The 23,227-nt window shown below is 47.1% G+C and overlaps 1 protein-coding gene across 5 annotated transcripts in view; it reads right to left on the bottom strand.

The window, feature by feature from the left end:
• DOCK1 (dedicator of cytokinesis 1) overlaps positions 1–23,227 on the bottom strand; it is a 531,830-nt gene that overhangs the window by 77,210 nt on the left and 431,393 nt on the right. For all 5 annotated transcript variants that reach the window (XR_006701760.1, XM_045439228.1, XM_045439230.1 and 2 more), the window contains 2 exons: positions 19,323–19,381; positions 8,104–8,252 (listed from right to left, as the gene is read on the bottom strand). Coding sequence is in view for 4 of the 5 variants with exons in the window: in XM_045439228.1 (XP_045295184.1) it covers positions 8,104–8,252; positions 19,323–19,381 (208 nt within the window). In the remaining variant the exon portion in view is untranslated. The remainder of the gene's footprint in view (positions 1–8,103; positions 8,253–19,322; positions 19,382–23,227) is intronic.

The raw sequence follows: 23,227 nt of genomic DNA, 5'->3' as shown, positions 1-23,227 counted from the left end.
CGGTTAATCAGGAGGTTATTTGAACTTGGGAGTCTACTTTAGGGAAATAGCATGTTTTCTCTGCTTCCGCGTAAACCTAGCTGTCACAAACAAGGGCAATAAGGAAACTCCAGCTCCTTAAGTATGCTGCTTATCAAATTTTGACTGATGAATTTAATGCTTCCTCAAATGAGTGGATGAATGAGACGTAAATCAGAGAGCACAGCTGATTCTAATTTTACTAACCTCTAGTCTAAACTAAGTGATTTGCACGAACACCTGGCAGCCCTCTTTATCAGCAAGGATTCAATACCCCAGATCTGCAGCTAGCCTCTCGTTCCAGGGCCTCCATTATTTTTTTTACAGAATATTCTAGAATTAATTTGTTAGTGTACTGAGAATGGTTATCACAATCAGGACTAAATGATCCTGCCCAAATAAACTGGAGAAAGTCCATTTGCTGATAGAGCAGAGCTGATTTTAAAACAAAAACAAAAACAAAAACAAAAACAAAAACAAAAACAAAAACAACTGTGCTTATTCTCTTACTCGTAAATGCACACTGGTAATTTCCAGCAGGGTTCTCTATGGTGAGGTTAAAATTAGCAAGGGTTTACTGTGTGGCTCCAAAGGGGGTTGAGGCAAAATCATTATACTTCCTCTCTTTTCTGAATCACCAGTATCACTACAAAAATGTCCACAGGGTGTCCAACTTAAAAAGCTGAACAGAGCATCTCCCAGCCTCCCAAACCAGCGCCCCTCCAAGAATATGAAACAGAGTCCGTGAGAATACAGGGCTTTTCGGAAGGTTGACAGCATTGTTAATTCAATTAACTTTGAAAGGAATGACCGCTTTAGCCATTCACTGCCACAGTTAACCACGGGTTATTGGCTCCAATTTAAGAGATCATGGAGTGAAGGATCTCGGCAGTGGATAATCCAACAGCCACTTTTGTTTGCTTTAGAGTGCATCATTTTTTTTTTTTTTTTTTGGAAGTCAGATTTACCTTTCCTGCTACCATGCCCAGATAGATGCATAGAACCAGGCCTGCTCCTCAGGCATCCAGGAGAGCATTTATACAAGGGATCTGAGGTTATGTCAGAGCAAGGAAAGGGAGCTGGACCAGGATGGAAAGGTTTGCACAAATAGTTTATTTACCACATTGAGAAAGTGCTTGGAGGTTACCAAGAACAGGGTGAAATCTGAAAGCTAGGAACATGGCTTTCTATGTCCATTAGCAAAAGCATTCCTTTGGCTTTTCTGCAAATACGCCTTCGTGAATGTGCTCTGCCCACGGGTGCTCTGCTTTCCCCTGTTTTTTGTTTTTGTTTTTTTTTCCCCAAGAAAATGTGTTCGCAAGGTACTGGAGGGAGGGCCGTGATTTGAGAGCACCCTCTGGTATCAGAGAGCTGCAAGGAATCAGATTCTCAGTTTCTGAACTTCCAGAAGGAACTGCAGAACTATGTCCGTTCTCTTTAGCGCTGACAGGAGGGGTAGGTGGGAGAACATCACTGAACTATACCTGCGTGGACAACATGAGCGAGAAGAAGGAACCGGCTTCACATTCTCACTCCATATCCCCACATCCTTCCAAGTCTAACAAGAAGGCTGTTCGCTGACCTTGAAGCTTCCACCTAGAGGCTCAAGAGCCCCAAGGCTGGGGAACTATCTGCTGCCTGGCTGTTACACCTGGCAACACCTGAGACAGGCGCAGCTGCCCCCCATTTCCATAGCACACACATCAAGAAGGGATTTGGGGCTGTATCCAATGACACTGGACTCCAGAAACATGCTCTCAGAGTGAGCCCTGTTTAATTTGGTCAAAAGAGATTACAGGAGGGGCGCCTGGGTGGTTCAGTGGGTGAGGCGTCCAACTTTGGCTCAGGTCATGGTCTCGGGGTTCCTGAGTTCAAGCCCCACATCGAGCTCACTGCTGTCAGTGCAGAGCCCGCTTCAGATCCTCTGTCTCCTCCACTTACACTCTCCCTCTCTCTCTCTCAAAAATAAATAAACATTAAAAAGACATTACAGGGGTATGGGCATCTCTTTGCTGCAAGGCCTTTAAGAACAGAATTCAATGCAATCAGAACTTTTATTAGAGTCCAGGGTGTCAGCTCCCATGATCTCTCAGACTTTGGGGTCCGGATTCAATACAATTAAAGCCTACTTCTCGTGCCGTATGTTCCTTTTCAGGGTCCGGAACTAAACTCAAGCATTATGTTGAAATCGAAAGCAAGAATAAACCAACAAACAAAATGCCAAAGAATTCAAGAATCATCAGGATAAAATCACCACCAAACTTATGTCCATATGACGGTGCAAAATGGACCAGCTTTCCCGCCAACCAGCAGAAGCCAGCAACATCCACTTGGGTTATTCAGTCATTCAGTTAGGGTTACCAAGCATGGGCAGTAGGAAGAGATTATTCAGACAGGACCTCAAAAACATCCAGGACACAAAGATTACTCATGTTCTAATACTGTTACAACTACAATGGGAATTTCTGGAAGTTGTGGAGCATTTTACTGACCCTCACAGAGATGACAGAGAATAGCTTCATGGTTGAAAATATTATTTTTCTGTGGAGTCTTTCCCATTCCATCTTTATTAATGGTATACAGCCCATACAGCCATTTGCTGAAATTCTCGGCTGTGAGTTCTGTGGTTGTTTATTTTGGTTTTGTTTTGTTTTGTTTTTCTTCCAAAGACATAACAAATGGAATCCTTTCCAAAGGTGCCAGGAGGGAATTTACAAGCATGCTATTTTTTTATGGAGCAAAATCCAGCGAGGCTGCGACTCGGAGCATTACTGACTTGGGGGGTAGGGGTGTCAGCGCCACAGGGGAGAAGTTAGTTTCAGGCCAGGGGGAAGTACGTCTCGTGGGAACGCGACCCAGCCGGGGCGCCTGGGTGATGTAAGGGACGCTGAGATGTTGATGTCTCCAAACACCTGTACAGCAGGTCCTGAAATCATCGCACATAGGCGCTCACCCTTGAAAGAAGTCAAGATCTCCCGAAGACCCAGTTCAAGCATGAACGTGCCTCTCTGGGATTGGGGTCAGGGTGGGGGTGGGTGGGCACAGGGACAGAGAACACGCCGTTGGCATGACTTGTGGGGTGGGCAAGCTGGAAGCAGAGACACCAGAGACAGCGTCCTCTGGGACTGGTAGACAGAAGATGCAGTAGAAGGGGACAATTTAGGAGAACAGATGCAGCGTCCACATCATAGAAGATTCTGAGAAAGGGCTGGGAGACCCAGGAATTGTCAGCAGGCCTCTGCAGAGCTTATCCATCACCTATGAGGATCTGCTCAGCACAAACGGTGTCAGGCCGAATGAAGGTGGGCCTGCAGCCCCAGGGAGAGGGCCCCCGGCCAGCAGGAGGACAGAGCTTGTGGAAGGGTCACTCCATGCCTCTCCATCCCACAACCGGGCAAGCCTGTTCAGCGCCTGGAGCCTGGAGAGGCAGGACCTCAAGCACCGAGGACAAGGACAAGGACACGCCTCTGTTGGATGAAGATTCATGCTCTTTCTTGCAAAAGCAGAGACCAGAAAGGAGACTTTCGGGGAAATGTGTGTATGAGATCACTCTGATGGAAGTCCTTCCGCTGCGGCTGGAGAAGACACGAGCTGCCACTCTGGGGAGCTGTAGAAAAGCCCATCTGCAATGCCTATTTCTGAAACTCCAGTAATGGTTCGGTGCAGTTGAATCTTGTGTAAAATGGCAGGTTTTTCTTCAAATCCAGCAGCCCCCCCCCCCCCCACTGCAACGGTAAGAGCATACTACGACCCAGACATGATGCATATTTCACGAACAACGGTGCATAAACAGCCCCGCTCAGAAAGACACAGCAACCTTTAAAAAAAAAAAAAAGCTACATCATAGGCTCAAAACATGAACGTTTTGCAAAAACGAAAAGCCCTAATGTCTTCCTCTCACTCCATTAGTGTTGCACATCTGCTATAAAAGTGAAGCCAATTTAAGCCCTTGTTGATGTGACTAATAAGGTTAGATAATTGGATTGGAGGCGGGTTAGGTAAACAGCAGCCAGCCAGCCCCAACCTGGAAGCTCCCTGGGAGGGAGGCAGGGATTCCGGGCCCTGCGGTTCTGTGCACACACCCACTCACTGCTCCACACCCACACCACCCCCGAGGACAGAGGGCACGCCTCGTGCTTCAGGAAAGAGCAGCCAATAGAAGGTGAGCGTTGGCTGACCTGAGAATAGGAAAGAGTTAGAAAAGATATGTCAAGTCAAGAGATAGATGCTACGGGCCAGGAGAGGCCGGGGCTAGGGCCCAAGAGAAGCAGCCGGATGCTAGAGATGAGAAAGATGACAAGTCTCTGCATCTCACCAGGGAGGCCAGGAGAGCAAACAAAGATGAGGCCGCTGTAACCTGCACTCAACCAACCAAGTGACAAGGAGCCTGGTAAAAAGGGATGATAGGGAAGCAGCAGGTCTAGGAGGGGTGATATTCCATGTGACACTCCACCTGGGAGGCTGAGACAGACTCACAGAAAAAAGAAATCAAGATATCCCAAGAGAAGAGGAGATGGACCTTTTCCCAATTCGCAAGAAGAGATGAAGAGAGCAGAGAGACTTTTGTCACGCGTTTTTGCTTTTCTGCCTTTATTAAAAAAAAACCCTTTGGTGTGTCCTCCCACTGGTCTTTGAAGGCACAAGCAGATGACAACACCAATGAACAAATGGTCAATGATTATGGACCAAGAAATCCAAGTAGCTGACCATGCTTACCGACAGTGGGTTTCGTGGACCTGTGTCCTCACGTTTATGCTTCTATTTACGTATATCCAAGTGGGACACGTTTTATGGAAGGGAAATTGTTTGTGAAACAGAGTTAAATGTGCACAGCTACTTTCCCGCTGTTACTCAAACAGCTTGGTCTTCTGATATTAGGCAGTTTTTGAACCCACCACTGGGGGCAGAGTTAAGAACGGAGGCAGAAACCCCATGACTCTCCTTCAGTAACTTTGTGCCATTTCCTGGCAAACCAGAGACCCCGGGAATTGGAGAAATTCCCTAATGTAAATAACTACTATACTCTTTTTAAAAAATTGTATTTGTTTTTGAGAGAGAGAGGGAGCATGCGTGCATGGGCACGCACACACACATGAGCAGGGGCGGGGCAGGGAGAGAGAGAGAGAGAGAGAGAGAGAGAGAGAGAGAATCCCAAGCAGGCTCCTTGCTGCCAGTGCAGAGCCCCACACGGGGCTCAAACCCACGAACCATGAGATCATCACCTGAGCCGAAACCAAGAGTCAGACACTTAACCGACTGAGCCACCCAGGCGACGCTATCTGATTCTTTAATAGTGCTTTTTCATACGGCCCTTCTTTAGGGCTTAATTCATACAAAATTCAAAAAGTCAGATGAATTTTCAGCTTAGGAAAAGGGATTTTATTTTTTATTATTTTTTTTTATTTTTTTTTTCAACTTTTATTTATTTTTGGGACAGAGAGAGACAGAGCATGAACGGGGGAGGGGCAGAGAGAGAGGGAGACACAGAATCGGAAACAGGCTCCAGGCTCTGAGCCATCAGCCCAGAGCCTGATGTGGGGCTCGAACTCATGGACCGCGAGATAGTGACCTGGCTGAAGTCGGACGCTTAACCGACTGCGCCACCCAGGCGCCCCTGGAAAAGGGATTTTAAACTACATTCCCTAGTTCTGATGGATTGGCAGTGAGATTGGACACGATTTAGTGCCAGTAGCAGTCAAGATGGGTCAAATCGTACGGCAACAGCATCAGAAAACATTGGCAATGTCAAAACTTATGGGGGCGCCTGGGTGGCGCAGTCGGTTAAGCGTCCGACTTCAGCCAGGTCATGATCTCGCGGTCCGTGAGTTCGAGCCCCGCGTCGGGCTCTGGGCTGATGGCTCAGAGCCTGGAGCCTGTTTCCGATTCTGTGTCTCCCTCTCTCTCTGCCCCTCCCCCGTTCATGCTCTGTCTCTCTCTGTCCCAAAAATAAACGTTGAAAAAAAAAAAAAAATTAAAAAAAAAAAACAAAAAAAAAAAACTTATGAAAATATTTTGAATCGGCAATTCCGTTTTTGAGAACGTATGCCAGGAAAACTTTCAAAAGAAAGTCAAGCAGTATGCATGAATATGTTCACTGCGCACTGACTCACGGTAGTGAGAATCTGCAAACAACCCAAACGTCCAGCTAAAGGTGATGGATAAGAGAAGATTAGCCAAGGGCGTGTGGTTAAGCGTCCGACTCTTGGTTTCGGCTCAGGTCATCATCTCATGGTTCACGAGTCCAAGCCTCACGTAGGGCTCTGCTGGCTGGTGTGGAGCCTGCTTGGGATTCTCTCTCTCTGCCTTTCCTCTACTCACTGTCTCTCTCTCTCTCTCTCTCTCTCTCTCAAAATAAATAAAAAAACCTTAAAAAAAGTTACAAAAGAGAAGATTATCCATTCCATTTTATGAAACCTTATGCCATCACAAGAATCATGGTTACTGCGCTGTCATCAAGAAAGAGGTGTCTGATAGATTGCCAAACAAAACCGAAAACATTTGGACAATGTTTACCATGTTACATTATATGTGTGCAACAACTGATCTTGAACCAGAGGGGGGAAAAAAACAGCTGTTCTTTTAAAACAATCTCTTTAATTTTATAAATAAGTCAACATAAGGAAGCCCTCTTCTGCTATGGAAAGAAAGGAAGAAAGGAAGAAAGGAAGGAAGGAAGGAAGGAAGGAAGGTGGAAGGGAGAAACAGAGAGAGGAAGGAAGGAAGGGAAGAAGGAAGGAAGGGGGGAAGGAAAGAAGGAAGGAAGGAAGGAAGGAAGGAAGGAAGGAAGGAAGGGAAGAAGGAAGGAAGGGGGGAAGGAAGGAAAGGGAGGGAGGAAAGAAAGAAGGAAGAAAACGGAGGGAGGAAGGAATCAAAAGGGAAGGGAAGGAAGGGAGGCGGGTGGGCAGGTGGCCTTCACAGGTTTATTTTATTCACTTCTCACAACATCCCTTAGGAGCAGATTCCATTCTGTACCAATATTACAGCTCGGAACCAAAGATTAAAGACGTTCGGTGAGTTGTGGGAGGTCCAGGTAGCACCAGGCTACGCCAGAAAGCACGGGTACCTGACATCAGTGTTCACACTCAAGTGTAGGCACAGAGCAGGGTTTCTTTTAGCTTTGTATCTGTTTTTTGCTCTAGAAACTAGCAAAATTATTCATCACGGCTACCACCTTCATGCCGTAATAGCAAAGACTGACCAGTGAAAAGGTAAAACTATTCAAAATCTATAAGGTAGCAAGTATAAAGGGGAGGAAGGAAAAATCTACTCTTTAAATATCAGATCCATGACAGTTACGCTGCTCAGATGTAGTCTTTTTCCAATACAGGGATTTTTCTTCAAATTCTGCAAAAATCTATGTCAAGTGGGTACTTACTTACTCAAATCACTAGAATATTTAAATCAAGTATGGAGGAACCACTATCACTGGGGTTCTTCTCTTGCCTCCTGCAGAGCTTCCCAGCCAGCCCAGCAACACACGGGGGAGAAAGCCGCTGTATGTTCGTGCGGGCGAGCGTGTCCCCACTGGTGGAAATGTAAACACCATCTTTATTTTCATGGAATCCAGGGAAGGAGATTTTGTTAATCCTCCCACATAAATATGCAGATTTTGTCTTTCCTATGGATACAGTATGTTGTTGAGCACTCTACCCGGGTTTTTTTTTTTTTTAGAGGAATTCTTATCAGTTTCACTGCACAGGTGAAAGGTCAAGACACATGTAAAAGAAAAAAAAAAAAAAAGCAGAGATTTTTGACCTGAAAATAACATAAATTGGCAAGAAGCAGGCAGTCTGAGAGGATAACATCTGGTTAAACATTCTGAGGGTACATACCAAGGGGGAGGGGCGGTGGAAAGAGACTTTTATCCAGGGTTTAATGTGTAAGTAAATCCAGATCAAAATAAGGAAAAGCTAGTAATTGACAATACTTCTCCCTAAAGATGCAGGCAAAGGATGACAGGCTTCTTCAATAAGGAAAATCTCTCAACATCTTTAACTCCAGAGCCATTTATAAGTCTTTTTCAAGGTTTCCAGGCTTGTTGGTCTTCTCCCCAAGCCACTTACCGCACGCCTACTATGTCCTTACCATCTGGAAGCTGCGGGTCGAATGGAACTCACACTGCATCATATCAAAGAAAATGGGTATGGTGGCTTTGCGCAGTTCTGTCTCAGGAATTAGTGTCATTTCTAGTATCGGGCCGACCATTTCTGGAATGAACTTTATCTTGTGTTGACCTTAAACACAGAAATGCATTACTCAGAACATGTCTTTTAAAAAAAGGATTTTAAAATGCGCTTCAAAGGACCAAACAAAACCACACAGCTTAGTGTGATCCTGAATGCTAGGATACTGGGAATGTGCGTCCATTTCTCATCCGCAGGTATTTTGAATGTGTCCAGCCTTTAGTATAAGAAGTGGACCGTATTCCTTTTTTTTTTTAAATTTTTAACATTTATTTATTATTGAGAGACAGAGCATGAGCAGGGGAGGGGCAGAGAGAGGAGGAGACCCAGAATCCGAAGCAGGCTCTAGGCTCTGAGCTGTCAGCACAGAGCCCGACGCGGGGCTCGAACTCACAAACTGGGAGATCATGACCTGAGCCAAAGCTGGATGCTTAACCGATTGGGCCACCCAGGTGCCCCGGAAGTGGACTGTATTCTACATGTTGTAAGGGAAGCTATTAAAGTATCCATCCAATAGAAGGCCTGTAGTCATGACTTATCTGTTATGTAAGAGAAATGTCATTTCACAAATAGACAATTACATCACATTGATCAAGGACACGAGTAGCTAACAGTATGCATTAGCTACAGCAGGGCTGGGAGACAGAATACCTGGTAATCTCATTTGTGACAACTTGTTATTAACACTAGCAATTTACCCAGAGTTAATCACTCTTACTCATATTTCTACATAATCAGAAAACAGAATGGATCCTCTAAAGAATTTAGTTGGTTTTATTACTCAGCTAATACAGATTTCTGCAAAGAGAACATTAAACAAATTTGGCTATTATAAATAACCACACTTCACAAAGTACATAACCGTCATAATAAAGCCTAACTTAATACATTTCTGAAACTCATATTAAGTGGACACATGCAAAATGTAACCTTCAATAAGGAACTGACTATAATGAAAATCTTACAGGTAATATTTGGACTAAAGGTGCTAATAATGTGATTCTTATCCTTTGCCCAAAATGCTTAATGTCCCTGCAAGGCATGTAGCAGTGGCAAAGCATTCTCTTAAAAATGCTATTATGTTCAGTCTCTCAGGTGACACTTTTCTTGTCTTATGCTGAAAAAATGTCAGAGCCAGTGTTTCAGAAAACAGATGATAGTGACACGAAGTCGTTCATCAACACAATTTGAGTGTCACAGAGAGCGCTGTCTGTCACTGCCAGCCCTTACTGCTCTCAGCTGGGAGGAAAGTATAGGGTGGGAACAGGTGGTGGTCGATGCACAGATTGGAAAAATAAGTGACAGGAACGATGGTTTTCTGATCTTTGATTATCGACCTTCCCAGTAACGCAGGAACCTGGCCAGGGGCCAGCGCTGGGCTCTACAGTGATAGCCCCAGGATTTAACCTCTGCAAAAACAAATGGTCCTCAAGGTGGGCAAGACCTGAGTGTCCTCCAGTATTCTTCTTCCCTTTCTTTTAGTCCTGTTTTCTTTTCTTTTTTTTTTTTTTTTGCATTTGCATTTGCATTATGGATTTCCCCTGGAGCATCACTTGCTCAAATTTAATGATGAACTCAGGTTTGGAATCAATGAGGATCAAGGTGACTCTTGCGATGGTGTAGACTTCAAGAAAAAGAGGATGCGCTCCCCCCCCCCCCTTTTTGAGACAAAGAAAGAACAAGCTAATTATCAGGTCACAATGGGAATACTTTACCTCGGGTCACCTTGCCAATCTCCTAGCTACAACTCCCAAATTTTTTAAAACCCACCGAGAGTCTTTCTTCGAGTTACAAAACGTGGGGGCCCCCCGTCCCCTCTGGACACTGGGCTGTGCTCTCTCCGGGGATCCAAGTCCTCACCTGGCAACAGTCTCCCCCTGGGTGTTTGGACAACCTCTTTGCAACCGTGAGGGTCCAGAATTCCGGGTCATCAACCCCATTCTAACCCCAGGAAAATCTCCATAGACACAAAGGTAGACGGGGCAAAAATTTCCACCATCATCCAGAAACTGATGAGGCCTCACTGTATGTGTTTGAATGAAAGCACATCATGTGTCCAGTCCCCAGAATCATCCACAAAGGGACCCCCTGAACGAAAGCTATTCCGGACCAAACCCGGCTGACACGGATCTCGCTGTGAGCACGCCGGCTCCGGCAGGACCCTCTGCACCGCGCTGGCCCGCCTGCCGCGGGTAATAAACAAAACGGAAGTGGGGGTGGTGCGGGCCACGGTGAGATCGGGCGCTCTGGCCCCTGCTTCCGGGAGCGCACTTTGATAAATAACTGAACAGCTCAGTAAATAAGCACGTCCCCCCCTTCCCGCCCCCTGCCTCCTTTTTTTTTGGACAGAGTGTGCTTTTGATTTCTCCTTTCCGACTCAAAATGTGACAGGCTTGGGAGGGGGAAAATATGCTGCTCTGTCCCCTGGGGCAGCGCGAGTCTGCGCTTGCATTCAACCCGGCGGAACAGATCCTTGTCTGAAGCTCTGCTTGGAGGGGAGATCCGAGACCCCCGTCTCCACGTACCGCTTGTATTATAGGAAAGACTCAGAGAGGAAACAGTCGCGTGGAGCATTCGGCTTGTTAAAATCGAAAACAAATGGAGACCGGCCTCGAACATTCCCCGAGCAGAGAAAATCGGTTTTGTCATACAAGCAAAGCTTCCTTTAGCTTACTGGGCAAGGCTCACCTGACCGGGGTCACTTCTTGCTTATGCCTCTGAAAATCATAGACAAAACCAACACACACACACACACACACACACACACACACACACACACACACAAACATTTTCCAAGGTTGACATGAGGTAACCACTAACCAATGAAGAGAATTCTAAAACAATAACCAATCACCAATATTGTAACCAGTAAATTGTCATTGTTTTCTCACTATATGAGCTTCTAATTTTTTTTTTTTTTTAGTTTATTTATTTATTTTGAGAGAGAGCACCTGAGTGAGCAAATGGGGGAAGGGCAGAGAGCTAGATGGAGGGAGAGAATCCCAAGCAGGCTCCTTGCTCTAAACACAGAGCCTGACTCCCGGCTGGATCTCACAAACCGTGAGATCGTGACCTGAGCCTAGATAAAGAGCCGGATGCTTAACTGAATGGGCCATCCAGGTGTCCCACTATATAAGCTTCTTTGTAATGATAGACCTCTGAGCCTCCTTCCATGTATTAGTTTGAGGGGGCCTTGTCCACAAACTGTCTCTTTGGTGTGTGCACAATAAAACTTTATTAATTACTGCTTCAGCGATTCAACGATTTTACTGCTGTGATGTGTGAGCTTTTGACGGGCTCAACCCTGACCGAGGAATAGGTGACTAACTGTAGAATGATAAATATATCTGACTTCTATTTTTATTTTCTTCCAGAGTGGGCTAGATCGACCTGCCAATATGTTCCCAAACCTGAGCCTATTAAAAAAAAGAAAAAAAAAAGCTGCATAGGAAATAGGTTGTGTACATCTTGGGCAACTGCGATGTGCTGTCATAAACTCCCAGAGTGCTGGCCTCGGCAGGGATGCTCATGGCAGGCTCTCATACCTGAGATTCGCAGCAGGCAAGATCCAGGCCGCTTGAGGTGACCCCATGGAGACATTCTTAGCTGTCTTGAGGGGCTGCTTGGGGCAGATCCTTTGGGCTGCTGACACTTTTATTACTTTTTTTTTTACTTCCAAAAAATAATTTAATTATTTTATAAGCGAGGAACCCCATCATGTTGGTGGGTGGTTATTTCTTGCTGTTACCAGATTCCCGCCCCTCATTGACCAATGAGGTCACGGTTTACATTTGGCCTCTTGGCTGCTTCTCAAGCCAGAGTCAGTGTTCAATATCCGTGGCTGAAAAGCTGCAAAACACAGATCTTTTACATTAATCACCACATTCAAATCAGCAACTGCCCAGATGAAATGGGACATTTGCTTTTTCAGTGCATCCTTTACTACGTTGCAAATCAAAGACCTCCCGCTTGACTCAGCCTGTTTGGAGCATAATGACACGTAATGTCAAGGGAACCAACCGCTCCCAAACAGTTTTAAAGATCTGATTTACACCTAAAGGTGCATCCTCTGAAGGTCGAGCCTTCCCCAGGGCCTGGAGTCGGCGTCACAAAGAAGCTCGTGTTACCCTGGGCCTATCCTACCTTCCTTCACAGCAATCGTGGAAGGGGACAAAATGAAATGGAGCCACTTTCAAATGGCGGTCGATCTATGGACTGACTACATAGGTGATCAGGAACATAATTTTCGTAGAATGAAAGAGCTGGAAAGGCAGGAGCGCCCATCAGTCAGGTCAGCCATGGTTTGAGCTGAGTTTTGGAGCCCCTTCCATGCTAGCCAGTGACCCTTCAGTGTGGGGAGGGCACACCGAAGAGGGGGGTCCTGGGGGAGCATGAAGGGGCCAGGGTGGGCTGAGTTGGGGCAGCGACTATTTGTCAAGCGAGAAAAAAGCATTTTAATGTGTTAACCATCATTCAGAATATCTGCCAGGGTGGATGCCTCTGGTTATCTGCAATAGTGCAGAAACCATCAAAGCCATTTCAGGACGAAGCAGGCCTGCCATTTGAAACGATACCTAAAACTCTCCCGTGGGGGGAAAACACACAGCTCATAGTTTGCACCTGAGAGATGAAGGCGACCAAGTCACAAGAAGGCGTGGCCACTCTCCTAGGAAGGGCCGGCGTGCCAGAGGCGGCCTGGGAGGCTCTCAGGCAGAGGGGCGGCAGGTGGAGCTCACAGAACCTGCCCAGGGGGTGCTGGCACCTCCAAGAGCCTTGGCTCCCCTCAGGTCCAGCAGAGAGCAGCTCCCGCCATGCCGTCTCTCTGAACATCCTTTTCTGCCCTGTTCTGGACTCTCTCTAATGGGGCTGCACTTGGCCCCTTCCTGGCGTGGGTCCTGCGGTTGTCTGGCCAATCGGGGCAAGTGACAAATGCATCTGTCCGAGCGTGATCAATTAAAATGAATCATGAATGGCCCTCCTCCCTGTTCCAGAAGCCTTGGCATTTCATTACTGAGATCCGCATACGTATGTGAAGAATTACGGAGCATCAGGACTGGAAGGCTCTTGAAAACCTCAGTCCAACCTCTCCATCTTACAGCCTGGAAAACCGATGGAAGCCCAGAGAGACTGGGTCATGTGACCGAGGCCACATAGCCAGGCCGAGGCAAGGGAGGAAGGAAACTCCAGTAGGGATTCCCTCCCTCAGAGCCAGGGCTCCTACTCTCTCCTCCGGGGGGATGGAAGTTAGAGCAGGGGCAGGGTGGCACCCGGCAGGCTCTGTGTTGGGAGATGTGGGAAGCTCTTGGACAGCCTGGAGCCAGAACTCAGATTCTGGGCATTTGAGCTGCTACAGGAAAGTCACTTGCATTGACACGTCTCCTCAAGCTCCTGAGACCCAAACAGCATGCAGGTGCGTGAGGTGTGTCCACTGAGAGCGTGAACGGACGTGGCCGTTCCAGCCAGTTCTTCATCACCACCTGGGAGCTTCTGCGCTGGAGTTTTACTCCTGAGAACCTGGGTGACGCTTCATGTTACACCATACTTCTTAATTTCGATGTTATTAGTATTATACAATACAGTATCTTTTAGTGTATTTACGCCAAGGCTTTCCGCATTTATTTTTCTGTGTAAAGACCCATTTGAAAAAGACTCCATCCTTCACGCAAACAGATGGACAAAGGGTATTTGGAAATTCGAACTTCCCCTCGAGATGTGACAGAGCCTTCCCGCACCCATGTTTGCTGACATCCGGGAACTCAAGAAGAATCAGGAGTCGAAGGCTCTGGTGAGGAAATCTGGCTCCGGTTGGAAACGGGCTGCTGAGAACTTGCTGACCGCAAAGCCGGATTACAGGCGTGGCCCTCAACCCCCCATCCCTGTCTGCTCGAAGGGTCCGCAGGAGGGCGATGGGGTCCAGTTCCCCACCTTCACGGAAAACCGTGTTCAGTTTTTATGACCCTGTTTCGTTCTTCCCGTGGAATACGGACACGTCAGGGTATCTTTCTAGCCAAGCTCTCCAGCCACGACATGGAGAGCAGGAATCTATCTAAGTTGCTCCAGCCCTGGGGGAACAAAGGAAACCCAGGTGTCATGGGGCAACTAGAGAAAGAAGTGGAAAGACCCCGCCTCCCTGGAGAGAACAGAGTCACTGGGGAGAGGGGAGATGAGGAGGTCCTCTGTAGCCACCACAGGCTCCATGTGACAAGTTGAGTGGAATAAGCAGGGCCCCGGGCGCTCAGGCAGGAAATGCCACTGAAATCTTGCACAGGACCATCCGTGAGGCCAAAGAAAGATGCCCAGACACCTTGGCACAAAGCAAGCTGAGAGTGGGGACCAGGTGCCAGGAAGAGATTCATCTCCACTCGGAGAGAGGCTGGGCTCACAGAGGACACATTCGCCTTTAGCATGATGTCCTCCAGGCCCATCCATGTTTTTGCATATGGCAAGATTTCCTTTTTTTTTCCTCGTAAATGAAGCTGAATAATACTCCATTGTATAGACATACCACATTTTCTTTATCCATCCAACCACCAATGGACACTTGGGTTGTTTCCATATCTTGGCCGTTGTAAATAACGCTGCAGTGAACATGGGAATACAGATACCTCATCGAGGTTGATTTCAATTTATTTGGATGTATACCCAGCAGGGGAGATTGCTGGATCACATGGTAGCTCGATTTTTAACTTTTGAGAAACCTCCATGCTGTCTTCCATAGTTCGTTTTACATTCCCACCAACCCTGTGCAAGTGTTCAAACTTCTGTACATCCTGGCTGACACCTGTTACCTTTTATTTTTTTTCATAATAGCCATCCTATTATGGCTGTGACATAATAATCATAACAGCCGACAGGTGTGAGGGGACAGCTCACTGCGGTTTTGATTTGCATTTCCCTGATGATGAGTGATGTTGCACATCTTTTCACAAACCTATTGGCCATTTGTATTTCTTCCTTGGAGAGATGTCGACTCAAGCCCTTTGGCCATTTTTTAATCGGGTGTGTTTCACTATCGAGTTGTAGGAGTTCTTTATCTATTTTGGGAATAAATTCCTTAGCAGATATATGGTTTGGAAATTTTCTCCCATTCCACAGGCTGTCTCTCATTTTGCTGATTGTCTCCTTTACTGTGCCGACTTTTTAGTTTGATGTCATCCTACTTGTCCACTTTTGCTTTTGTTGTCATTTCCAAGAAATCCTTGCCAAGTACAATATGAAGGATGGTTCAACATGCACAGATTAACAAAAGTGATATACCGTATTAACAGAATGAAGTATAAAAGTCATATGATTTTTCAGTAGATACAGAAAAAGCATCTGATGAAATTTAACACCCTTTTGTGTTAAAAACTCAACACACTAGATATAGAAGTAACGCACCTTAACATAATAAAGGACACATACGACAAGTCCACAGCTAATATAGTCGGGGGCGAAAGACTGAAAGCTTTTCCTGTAAGATCTGGAACACACTTTTCTTCTATGGTTTCTTCTAGAGTTTTGAGGTTTGGGGGGGGGGTCTTCTGCTTAAATCTTTAATCCAGGGGCACCTGGGTGGCCCAGTTGGTTAAGCATCCTACTTTGGCTCAGGTCATGATCTCATGGTTCATGAGTTTGTGCCCCCGCGTCAGGCTCTGTACAGATAGCTCAGAGTCTGGAGCATGCTTTGGTTTTTGTGTCTCCCTCTCTCTCTGCTCCTCCTCTGCTCACGTTCTGTCTCTCTCTCTCTCTCAAGTGTAAATAAAAACAGTAAAAAAAATAAAATAAATAAGTAAATCATTAGTCCATTACGAGTTGATTTTGGGGTATGATGTAAGACAAGGGTCCAGTTTCATTCTGTTGCATGTGGATATCCTGTTTTTACAACACCATTTGTTAAAGTGATGATCCTCTCCCCAGATTCTCAGCTCCCTTGTCAACGCTCAGTGGACTGTGCATGTGCAGGCTTATTTCTGGGCTCTCTATTCTGGTCCATTGGTCTGTATGTCTGCCTTTATGCCAGTACTACAGTGTTTTGATTCCCGTAGCTGGGTAATATATTTTGAAATTAGGAAGTATGATGCCTCCACTCTTCTTCCTCAGGAGTGTTTTGCCTACATAGGGTCGTTCGTGGTTCCATATGAATTCTAGCATTATTTTTTCAATGTCTGAAAAAATGCCATTGGGATTTTGATGGAGATAACACTGAACCTACAGACTGCTTTGAGTAATATGGACACTTTAACAATATCAAGTCTTCCAATCAACAAAGACGAGACGTCTTTACATTTATTTGTTTTTTTCTTGAATTTCTATCATTGATAATTTGTACCTTTCAGTGTTCAGGTCTTTCACCTCCTTGCTCAAGGATTTTATTCATTTTGACCCTATTAGAAATGGGATTGTTTTCTTAATGTCCTTTTCAGATAGTTTCTTGTTAGCATATAGAAATTCAACTGATATTTGTATGTTGATTTTGTATCTGCAACTTTCCCGAATTTATTAGTTCTAACAGTGTTTGTGGTGGTCTTTAGAGTTTTCTACATAAAAGATCAGGTCTTCTACAAACAGATAATTTTACTTTTTCCCTTGTGGTCTAGATGGCTTTTACTACTTTTTCTTGCCTAATTTCTCTGTCTAGGACTTCCGGTACTATGTTGAATAGGAGTGGTGACAGTGGATCTCCCTGTGTTCCAGATCTTATAGGAAAAACTTTCAGTGGTTCGCCCCCGAGCATATTAGCTGTGGACTTGTCATATGTGACCTTTATTAAGTTAAGATGCGTTACTTCTGTACCTAGTGTGTTGAGTTTTTAACACAAAAGGGTGTTAAATTTCCCCAGATGGGTTTTCTGTATCTATTGAAAAATCATACGACTTTTATACTTCACTCTGTTAATGCAGTCTATCACTTTTGTTACTCTGTGTATGTTGAACCATCTCTGCATCCCAGGGATAAATCCCATTTGATCACAGGGTATGATCCTATTAATGCACCGCTGACTTTAGTTTGCTAGCGTTTTCTTGAGGATTTTTACATCACGTTCACATCAGAGAGGGTGGCCTGGAGTTTTCCTGTAGTGTCTTTATCTGGCGTCAGTATCAAGGTAATGCTTGTATCGTAAGATGAGTTTGGAAGCATTCCCTTCTCTTCGATATTTTGGAAGAGTCTGAGAAGGATCGGCATTAATTCTTTTTTACATGTTGGACCGAATTCACCAGTGAAGCTATCTTGTCCCGGGCTTTTCTTTGTGGGAAGTTTTGGATTGTAGATTACCTGACATCTGTCTGTTCAGATTTTCTATATCTTCATAATGCAGTCTTGGTAGGCTGTACGTTTCTAGGAATTTATCGTTTCTTCTAGGCTGTCCAATTTGTTGGCATATAATTACGCACAGTAGTCTCTTTTGATCCTTTTTATTTCTGTGGTATCAGCTGTAATGGTTTTGTTTCACCTCTCATTTTATTTTATTTTATTTTATTTTATTTTATTTTACATTTATTTATTTTTTGGGAAACAGAGTGAGACAAAGCGTGAGCAGGGGAGGGGCAGAGAGAGAAGGAGACACAGAATCTGAAGCAGGCTCCAGGCTCTGAGCAAGCTGTCAGCACACAGCCCGACACGGGGCTCAAACCCACAAACCGTGAAATCATGACCTGAGCCAAAGTCAGACACTCAGCCGACTGAGCCACCCAGGCACCCCTTACCTCTCGTTTTATTTATGTCTTCTCTCCTTTTTTCCTAGTTCATCTAGCTAGAGGTTGGTTAATTTTGTTTATCTTTTCAAAAATCCAACTCTAGTTGTGTTGAATTTTTTTTTATTGTTTTTCTGTTCTCTATTTCATTTATTTCTGCTCTCATCTTTATTGTTTTCTTCCTTCTGCTGACCTTGGGCTTCATCCTTTTCCTAGTTTCTCGAGGTGTTCAGCTGAGTTATATTTACCAATGAAGCCAACACTGTAGACCCAACAGACCTAACAGACATATAGAACATTCCACTGAGGAACAGCAGAATAACATTCTGCTGAAGGGCACATGGGACGTTCCTCAGGATATACCACCTCTTAGGTCATTAAACAATTCTTAACAAATTTATGGAGGGGTGCCTGGGTGGCTCAGTGGGTTAAGCTTCTGGCTCTTGACTTTGGCTCAGGTCACAATCTCATGGTTTGGGGGTTCTAGTCCTGCATCGGACTCTGAGCTGGCAGTGGGAGCCAGCTTGGAATTCTCTCTCTCTCTCTTTCTCTCTCCCTCTCTCTTTGCCCCTCCTCCACTCATGTGCTCTGTCTCTCTATCTCTCAAAATAAACACATAAATAAACTTTAAAACGACAACAGCAACAACAAAATTTAAGGAGACTGAAACCAGACCACGTATCTCTTCCAACTGCCATGGAATGTAATCAGAAGTCAGTAACAAAAGAAAAATGAGAAAACTCACAAATAGTGGAAATTAAAGAGCCTGCTCCTGAAGAAACCAGTGGGTCAAAGAAGAAGTAAAACGGGAAGTCAGGAGATATCTTGAAACAAATGAAAGTGACAACAAAATACACCAAGACGTCTGAGGTGCAGCAAAAGCAGCAGCAAGAGGGAAATTTGTAGTGACAAACACCTACGTTAATGTGTCATCTTAAACACAAGGATCCCCTGGTGTTTTCACTGTGCAAGTGTGTTATGCTACCCCCACCTGGTGGCGCTCTGCCTACATACAAGGTCCGGTTCTGAGTAGGCAAAAAAACCCTTTTGACCTGAGGGTAGAATATGGTAGAGTATATTAAACTGAATAGTAAAAGCAGCGACATTGTGACAAGGAGATGAGCTACACGGTTGGATGCCCAAGGAACGGAGGGAATGTTCGTGACGCCCAGAAGCAGCTTCAAAGCAGAGACGTGTTCATCTGACGTCAAGAGGGAGCTCCACGGATGTTTCTATTCACTCCCCCCCCCCCCCCCCCCATCAGGTTTTCTTCCCGTCTCCTGTTTACGGAAAACAGCTATTGCAAAAGTAGCAATCGCTCTCCGAGGAGGAGAAATGATTCGGATGTTTCGGATGCCCGAGTCCCGACAGACAGCCGGGGCCAATGTCATCACCCACCACACATTCAAGACCGCCACCACGATGTCCGGAAAGCCCCGCTACTCACCAAGGTTGTACCACATGTCTCTGATTTCGAAGCCGATCTGCCTCCTCATGTCTCCGTACCTGAGAACCGAGGACAGGGAAAACGCTGAGTCACCCTTTCGAGCATTTGGCAATCAGACTGAGATTATTTTTAAGCACAACGGAAGTCCCCCATCACTGAGACAAACGAAGACCGTATCGACGCTGTGGCGTATTTGCCCCCAAAGGGAATGGAAGGAGGAAGGATCGAGCCAAGGGAGTCTCCCTTTCTCATCACCTCAGGCTCTGGAACGTTCCCCCCCCCCCCAACACCCCCATGGGAGTATGGGTGAGGGGGTGGGGAGTAATAGCAGCATTTTCCTTTCTTCAATCTCTAATGGCAAGAGGAGGACCTGGGTCCCTGGCCTAAGGGAGAGCTTGTGTGCAGAGCATCCAGGCACCACAGACACGAAAGGGCATCCTCCAACCCTGCTCACAAAGCAGCTTTCACACGTTAAAATTAAGCCCTGGAGTGGACACGAGAGCAGGGGAGGCCTCTCCCAAATATCCCTTTGGAAGGGCTTTGCACCAAAAGAGCTCAACAAATATTACCCGGTCTTTTGTTTATCAAGGAAAATAAATGCTAATTACCCGGTCAGCAGAAGAGGTGTGTGTTTTGTGAGAAAACAGGACATGAGGCTTCGGGAGATAAACATTTATTAGTTTGTGAGCAATTTAACTTTTTCCTTTATTGCCTAACGAAAAAAAAAGCCTGATCATATTAAAAATAGTCATTTGCAAAACGATCGTAGAGTACGACAGTATAGCAGCTGGGTCATCAAGCCGCTCTGTTCGTCCTCACATCAGCTGATGTGGAAAGGAAAGCTGTGTGTACAGATGACCCGGTTGTGGCTCCAGCAGCAAAGATCCTCCCGGTAAATCATCAACCGCAGTAGGCTGCCCCCTTATAGAAGTCTCCGGTGCCCTAAGCACACATCTGTCACTTCCGGCCAGAGAGGGCTGCAGGCTCAGACTCTCAACCAGGGAAGCCTGCCCTGGAGGCCCCTTCACAGAAGTTGACCTGGGGCACAGCGCTTGTCCGGGTGCCACAGCCCACTGTACAGACAAGAACTGAGCTGGGAGCGTCAGCCCCTTCCCACGAGGACAAGCTTGTCCTCTGATGTCGATGAGTTACCTTCCTGCCCAGCCTGACAACTGGGTGAGTGCTGATGTGGGTGAATTCGGTGAGTGAGACAGGGGGGATCTTGACCAAGGAATGCACCTGTCCCCACTGCCCCAGTGAGGAGCGGCCCATCCGCTGTCAGCAAAGATACTGGACTGAGTCCGTGGGTGACCAGAGAGCATCCTTCCATGTCCAACTGGAGCCCCAATCGCCCAAGGTGTGTATGATCTAAGCCCCGTTCAGCTGTGCACCCTGTCCGGGCTTGTAGATCCAGTTTCCCGATCCCCATTTTTGCTCCTGCACAAATGACGAAGGGCCCCGGCAGCCGCTGCGGCCCAGACCCGGAGACAATGGGGCTGGCTGGCACCCTCCTGGCATTTACCTGGAAAGAGCACCGCGGAGCGTAAAGCCATACTCACGCCCGGTGCTGATGCCGCCTCCTGAGGCTGCGAGCATCTCGCTGTGCGGGTGGATGATCACCTCTCTGGGAGCAGGCATCTGGGGACCCCGGGCGCTTGGCATTGCAGGCAGTACCCCGGGAACATAGAGACCGCCCCCTCCCCTGCCAGCACGAGTTCAGAGCCTCCAGAGGTGGTGAGAGTTGGTCACAGTGGCTGGCCTGCCACTGCCTGACTCAAGCTTTAAATACTCTTCTAACAGCCAGGGGACTCCCTCTCCTCCCGAGATAATAGCTCTCACACAACAAGAAAGGCCAAAACGCCACGCGGCTGGGACCATTCAGGAGTGACCCGATGTCTCGTGACCTACAGTCACCCGCCACTTCTCCAGAGCTGAGGCCGACCCCTGGGTGCCAGGGGGCCCACGCGGAGAGGGAACCCCTGCCGCTTCCGCCTCCTCTCCCTGCGCATCACCTCTCCTTACGGTGCCCACAGAGGGTGAGACAGTCATGATGCCTCGTTTGCATTTCCCAGTTACGCTGTCCTGTCTTGTATGTGGAGGACGATGTGCCTTCACGGAATTTGAGGACAGGATATCGGCAGAGATCCAGGAGCACATCCCTCGCCAGAGGCAGCTTAATCTCTACACGTCTCCGGGAAACCACCGGTAGGGTCACGGCTGTCACCAGAACTCAAGGGGGGTTCCCAGAGCGTTTGTACCTTCCTCCTGAGGAGGAGAAAGCAGCAGTCCTTGGGAATGTCGGGGCTAACGCTCCTTACCTGGGAGCAGACCAGGGCTGGCGGCCTTGTGGGTCAGAACCAAGGTCATCTCTAACAGCCTACACGGGAGTGAGCGGAACCAGTCCCGGAGGGGGGAGCTAGAGGGCTCGGCTGAGTCACAGGCAAGGAGGGAAGAAAAAGATCCCAAGATTCGGACCCCAAGCCCCACGCCTCGTCCCGGCAGCACTCATCACAAGGGCCCGCAAGTGTGGGCGTCCCTGACCGCATGGCACGGCACTCCGTCACGTCCTGCCAAGGGCCCTGGTTTCATCGGACTCTGGCAGTTAAGACTACGGGGTGAGCAAAGGGACGCTGCTGCAGCCCTCTTTCCACCGAGGAAGCAAAGGTTCCCGGTGGTGAATGGACCAGCCAGACAGCAGCACGGAGCTGAGGTCACCCGGCACCGCCCCCCACAGCCCGGCTGCCCGTGCCCACCCCCAGGAAAGGGAGCACCTCCAAACTGCCAGCGGGGCCCCCAGCAGACAATCCCCCCACAGCCCAGGTAGATACAGGGTCCCCCACCAGGCCTATTGCTCTTACCTAAAATAGCAGGAATCCAATCTCTGAGGCCTTATCTCAGTCTCTGGTTTTGGCAGTCTTCACCCCAAGGGACAGAAAACCCACTGCCCACCACAGACAGTCCAGCCTTGGGGGTGAGGCTGACCTGAGCCCAAACAGAAGCACACTGGGCAAGTCACCTGGCCACTCTGACCCTCAGTCTCCTCTTCTGCAGTCCTGGGATAATGATGTATGATGTTCACCTCCCAGGATCTTTTAAGAATGAGAGAGATAAGGCCCTCATATGTTCTAGCAAGTACTCGAGCCACGCTAGGTGCTTCCTTTACAAGCTCAGGCTAGGCCTCATACAGCAGCCCCCTCATGGTTACAATGGCCATTTAAATTGATTCATTCGGGGAGGATTACTCATTGATTCATTAATTACCGAATGCTTACTAGAGGCCAGGCACAGAGCTAATATGAGAATATTAATATCATAGGGAGAACAAAGTCCACAGACAAGTACCCTCCGATGTGAAGAAGGAAAGATGTAATCCAGTCAGAGGGGAAGGAAGAGCATTCCAAGCAGAGGCGTCAGCAGGTGCAAATGCCCCGTGGCAGAGCAGGATAGGTGATTATATTGACCAAGTAGGAAAAGTGGCTGGAAGACAGGGAGCCTGCTCCTTCCCCTTAAGAGAACAAGGGGGATAAAAAAGAAAGAACAAGGGGGATGCAGTCTGAACAAAGGCCACAGAGGCAGCTTTTTAAAGTTTATTTATTTTGAAAGAGAGACAGAGAGAGAGCAGAGGAGGGGCAGAGAGAGAGGGAGACAGAATCCCAAGCACGCTCCGAATGGTCAGCATGAAGCCCAATGTGGGGCTCAAATTCACAAACCATGAGATCATGACCTGGGCTGAGAAACCAAGAGTCAGATGTTTAACCGACTGAGCCACCCAGGCGCCCCCACAGACAGTTTTTTAAAGTTTAAGTTTCGGGGCACCTGGGTTTACTGACTCTTGGTTTCTCAGCTCAGATCACGATCTCACGGCTGCATGAGTTCAAGTCCCGCATCAGGCTCTGTGCTGCCAG

This window comes from Leopardus geoffroyi, chromosome D2 (genome assembly GCF_018350155.1).
Source record: "Leopardus geoffroyi isolate Oge1 chromosome D2, O.geoffroyi_Oge1_pat1.0, whole genome shotgun sequence".
Classification (NCBI taxonomy): domain Eukaryota; kingdom Metazoa; phylum Chordata; class Mammalia; order Carnivora; family Felidae; genus Leopardus; species Leopardus geoffroyi.
The sequence above is the reverse complement of the archived record's forward strand: the minus strand, read 5'-3'. Positions and strand labels throughout refer to the sequence as shown.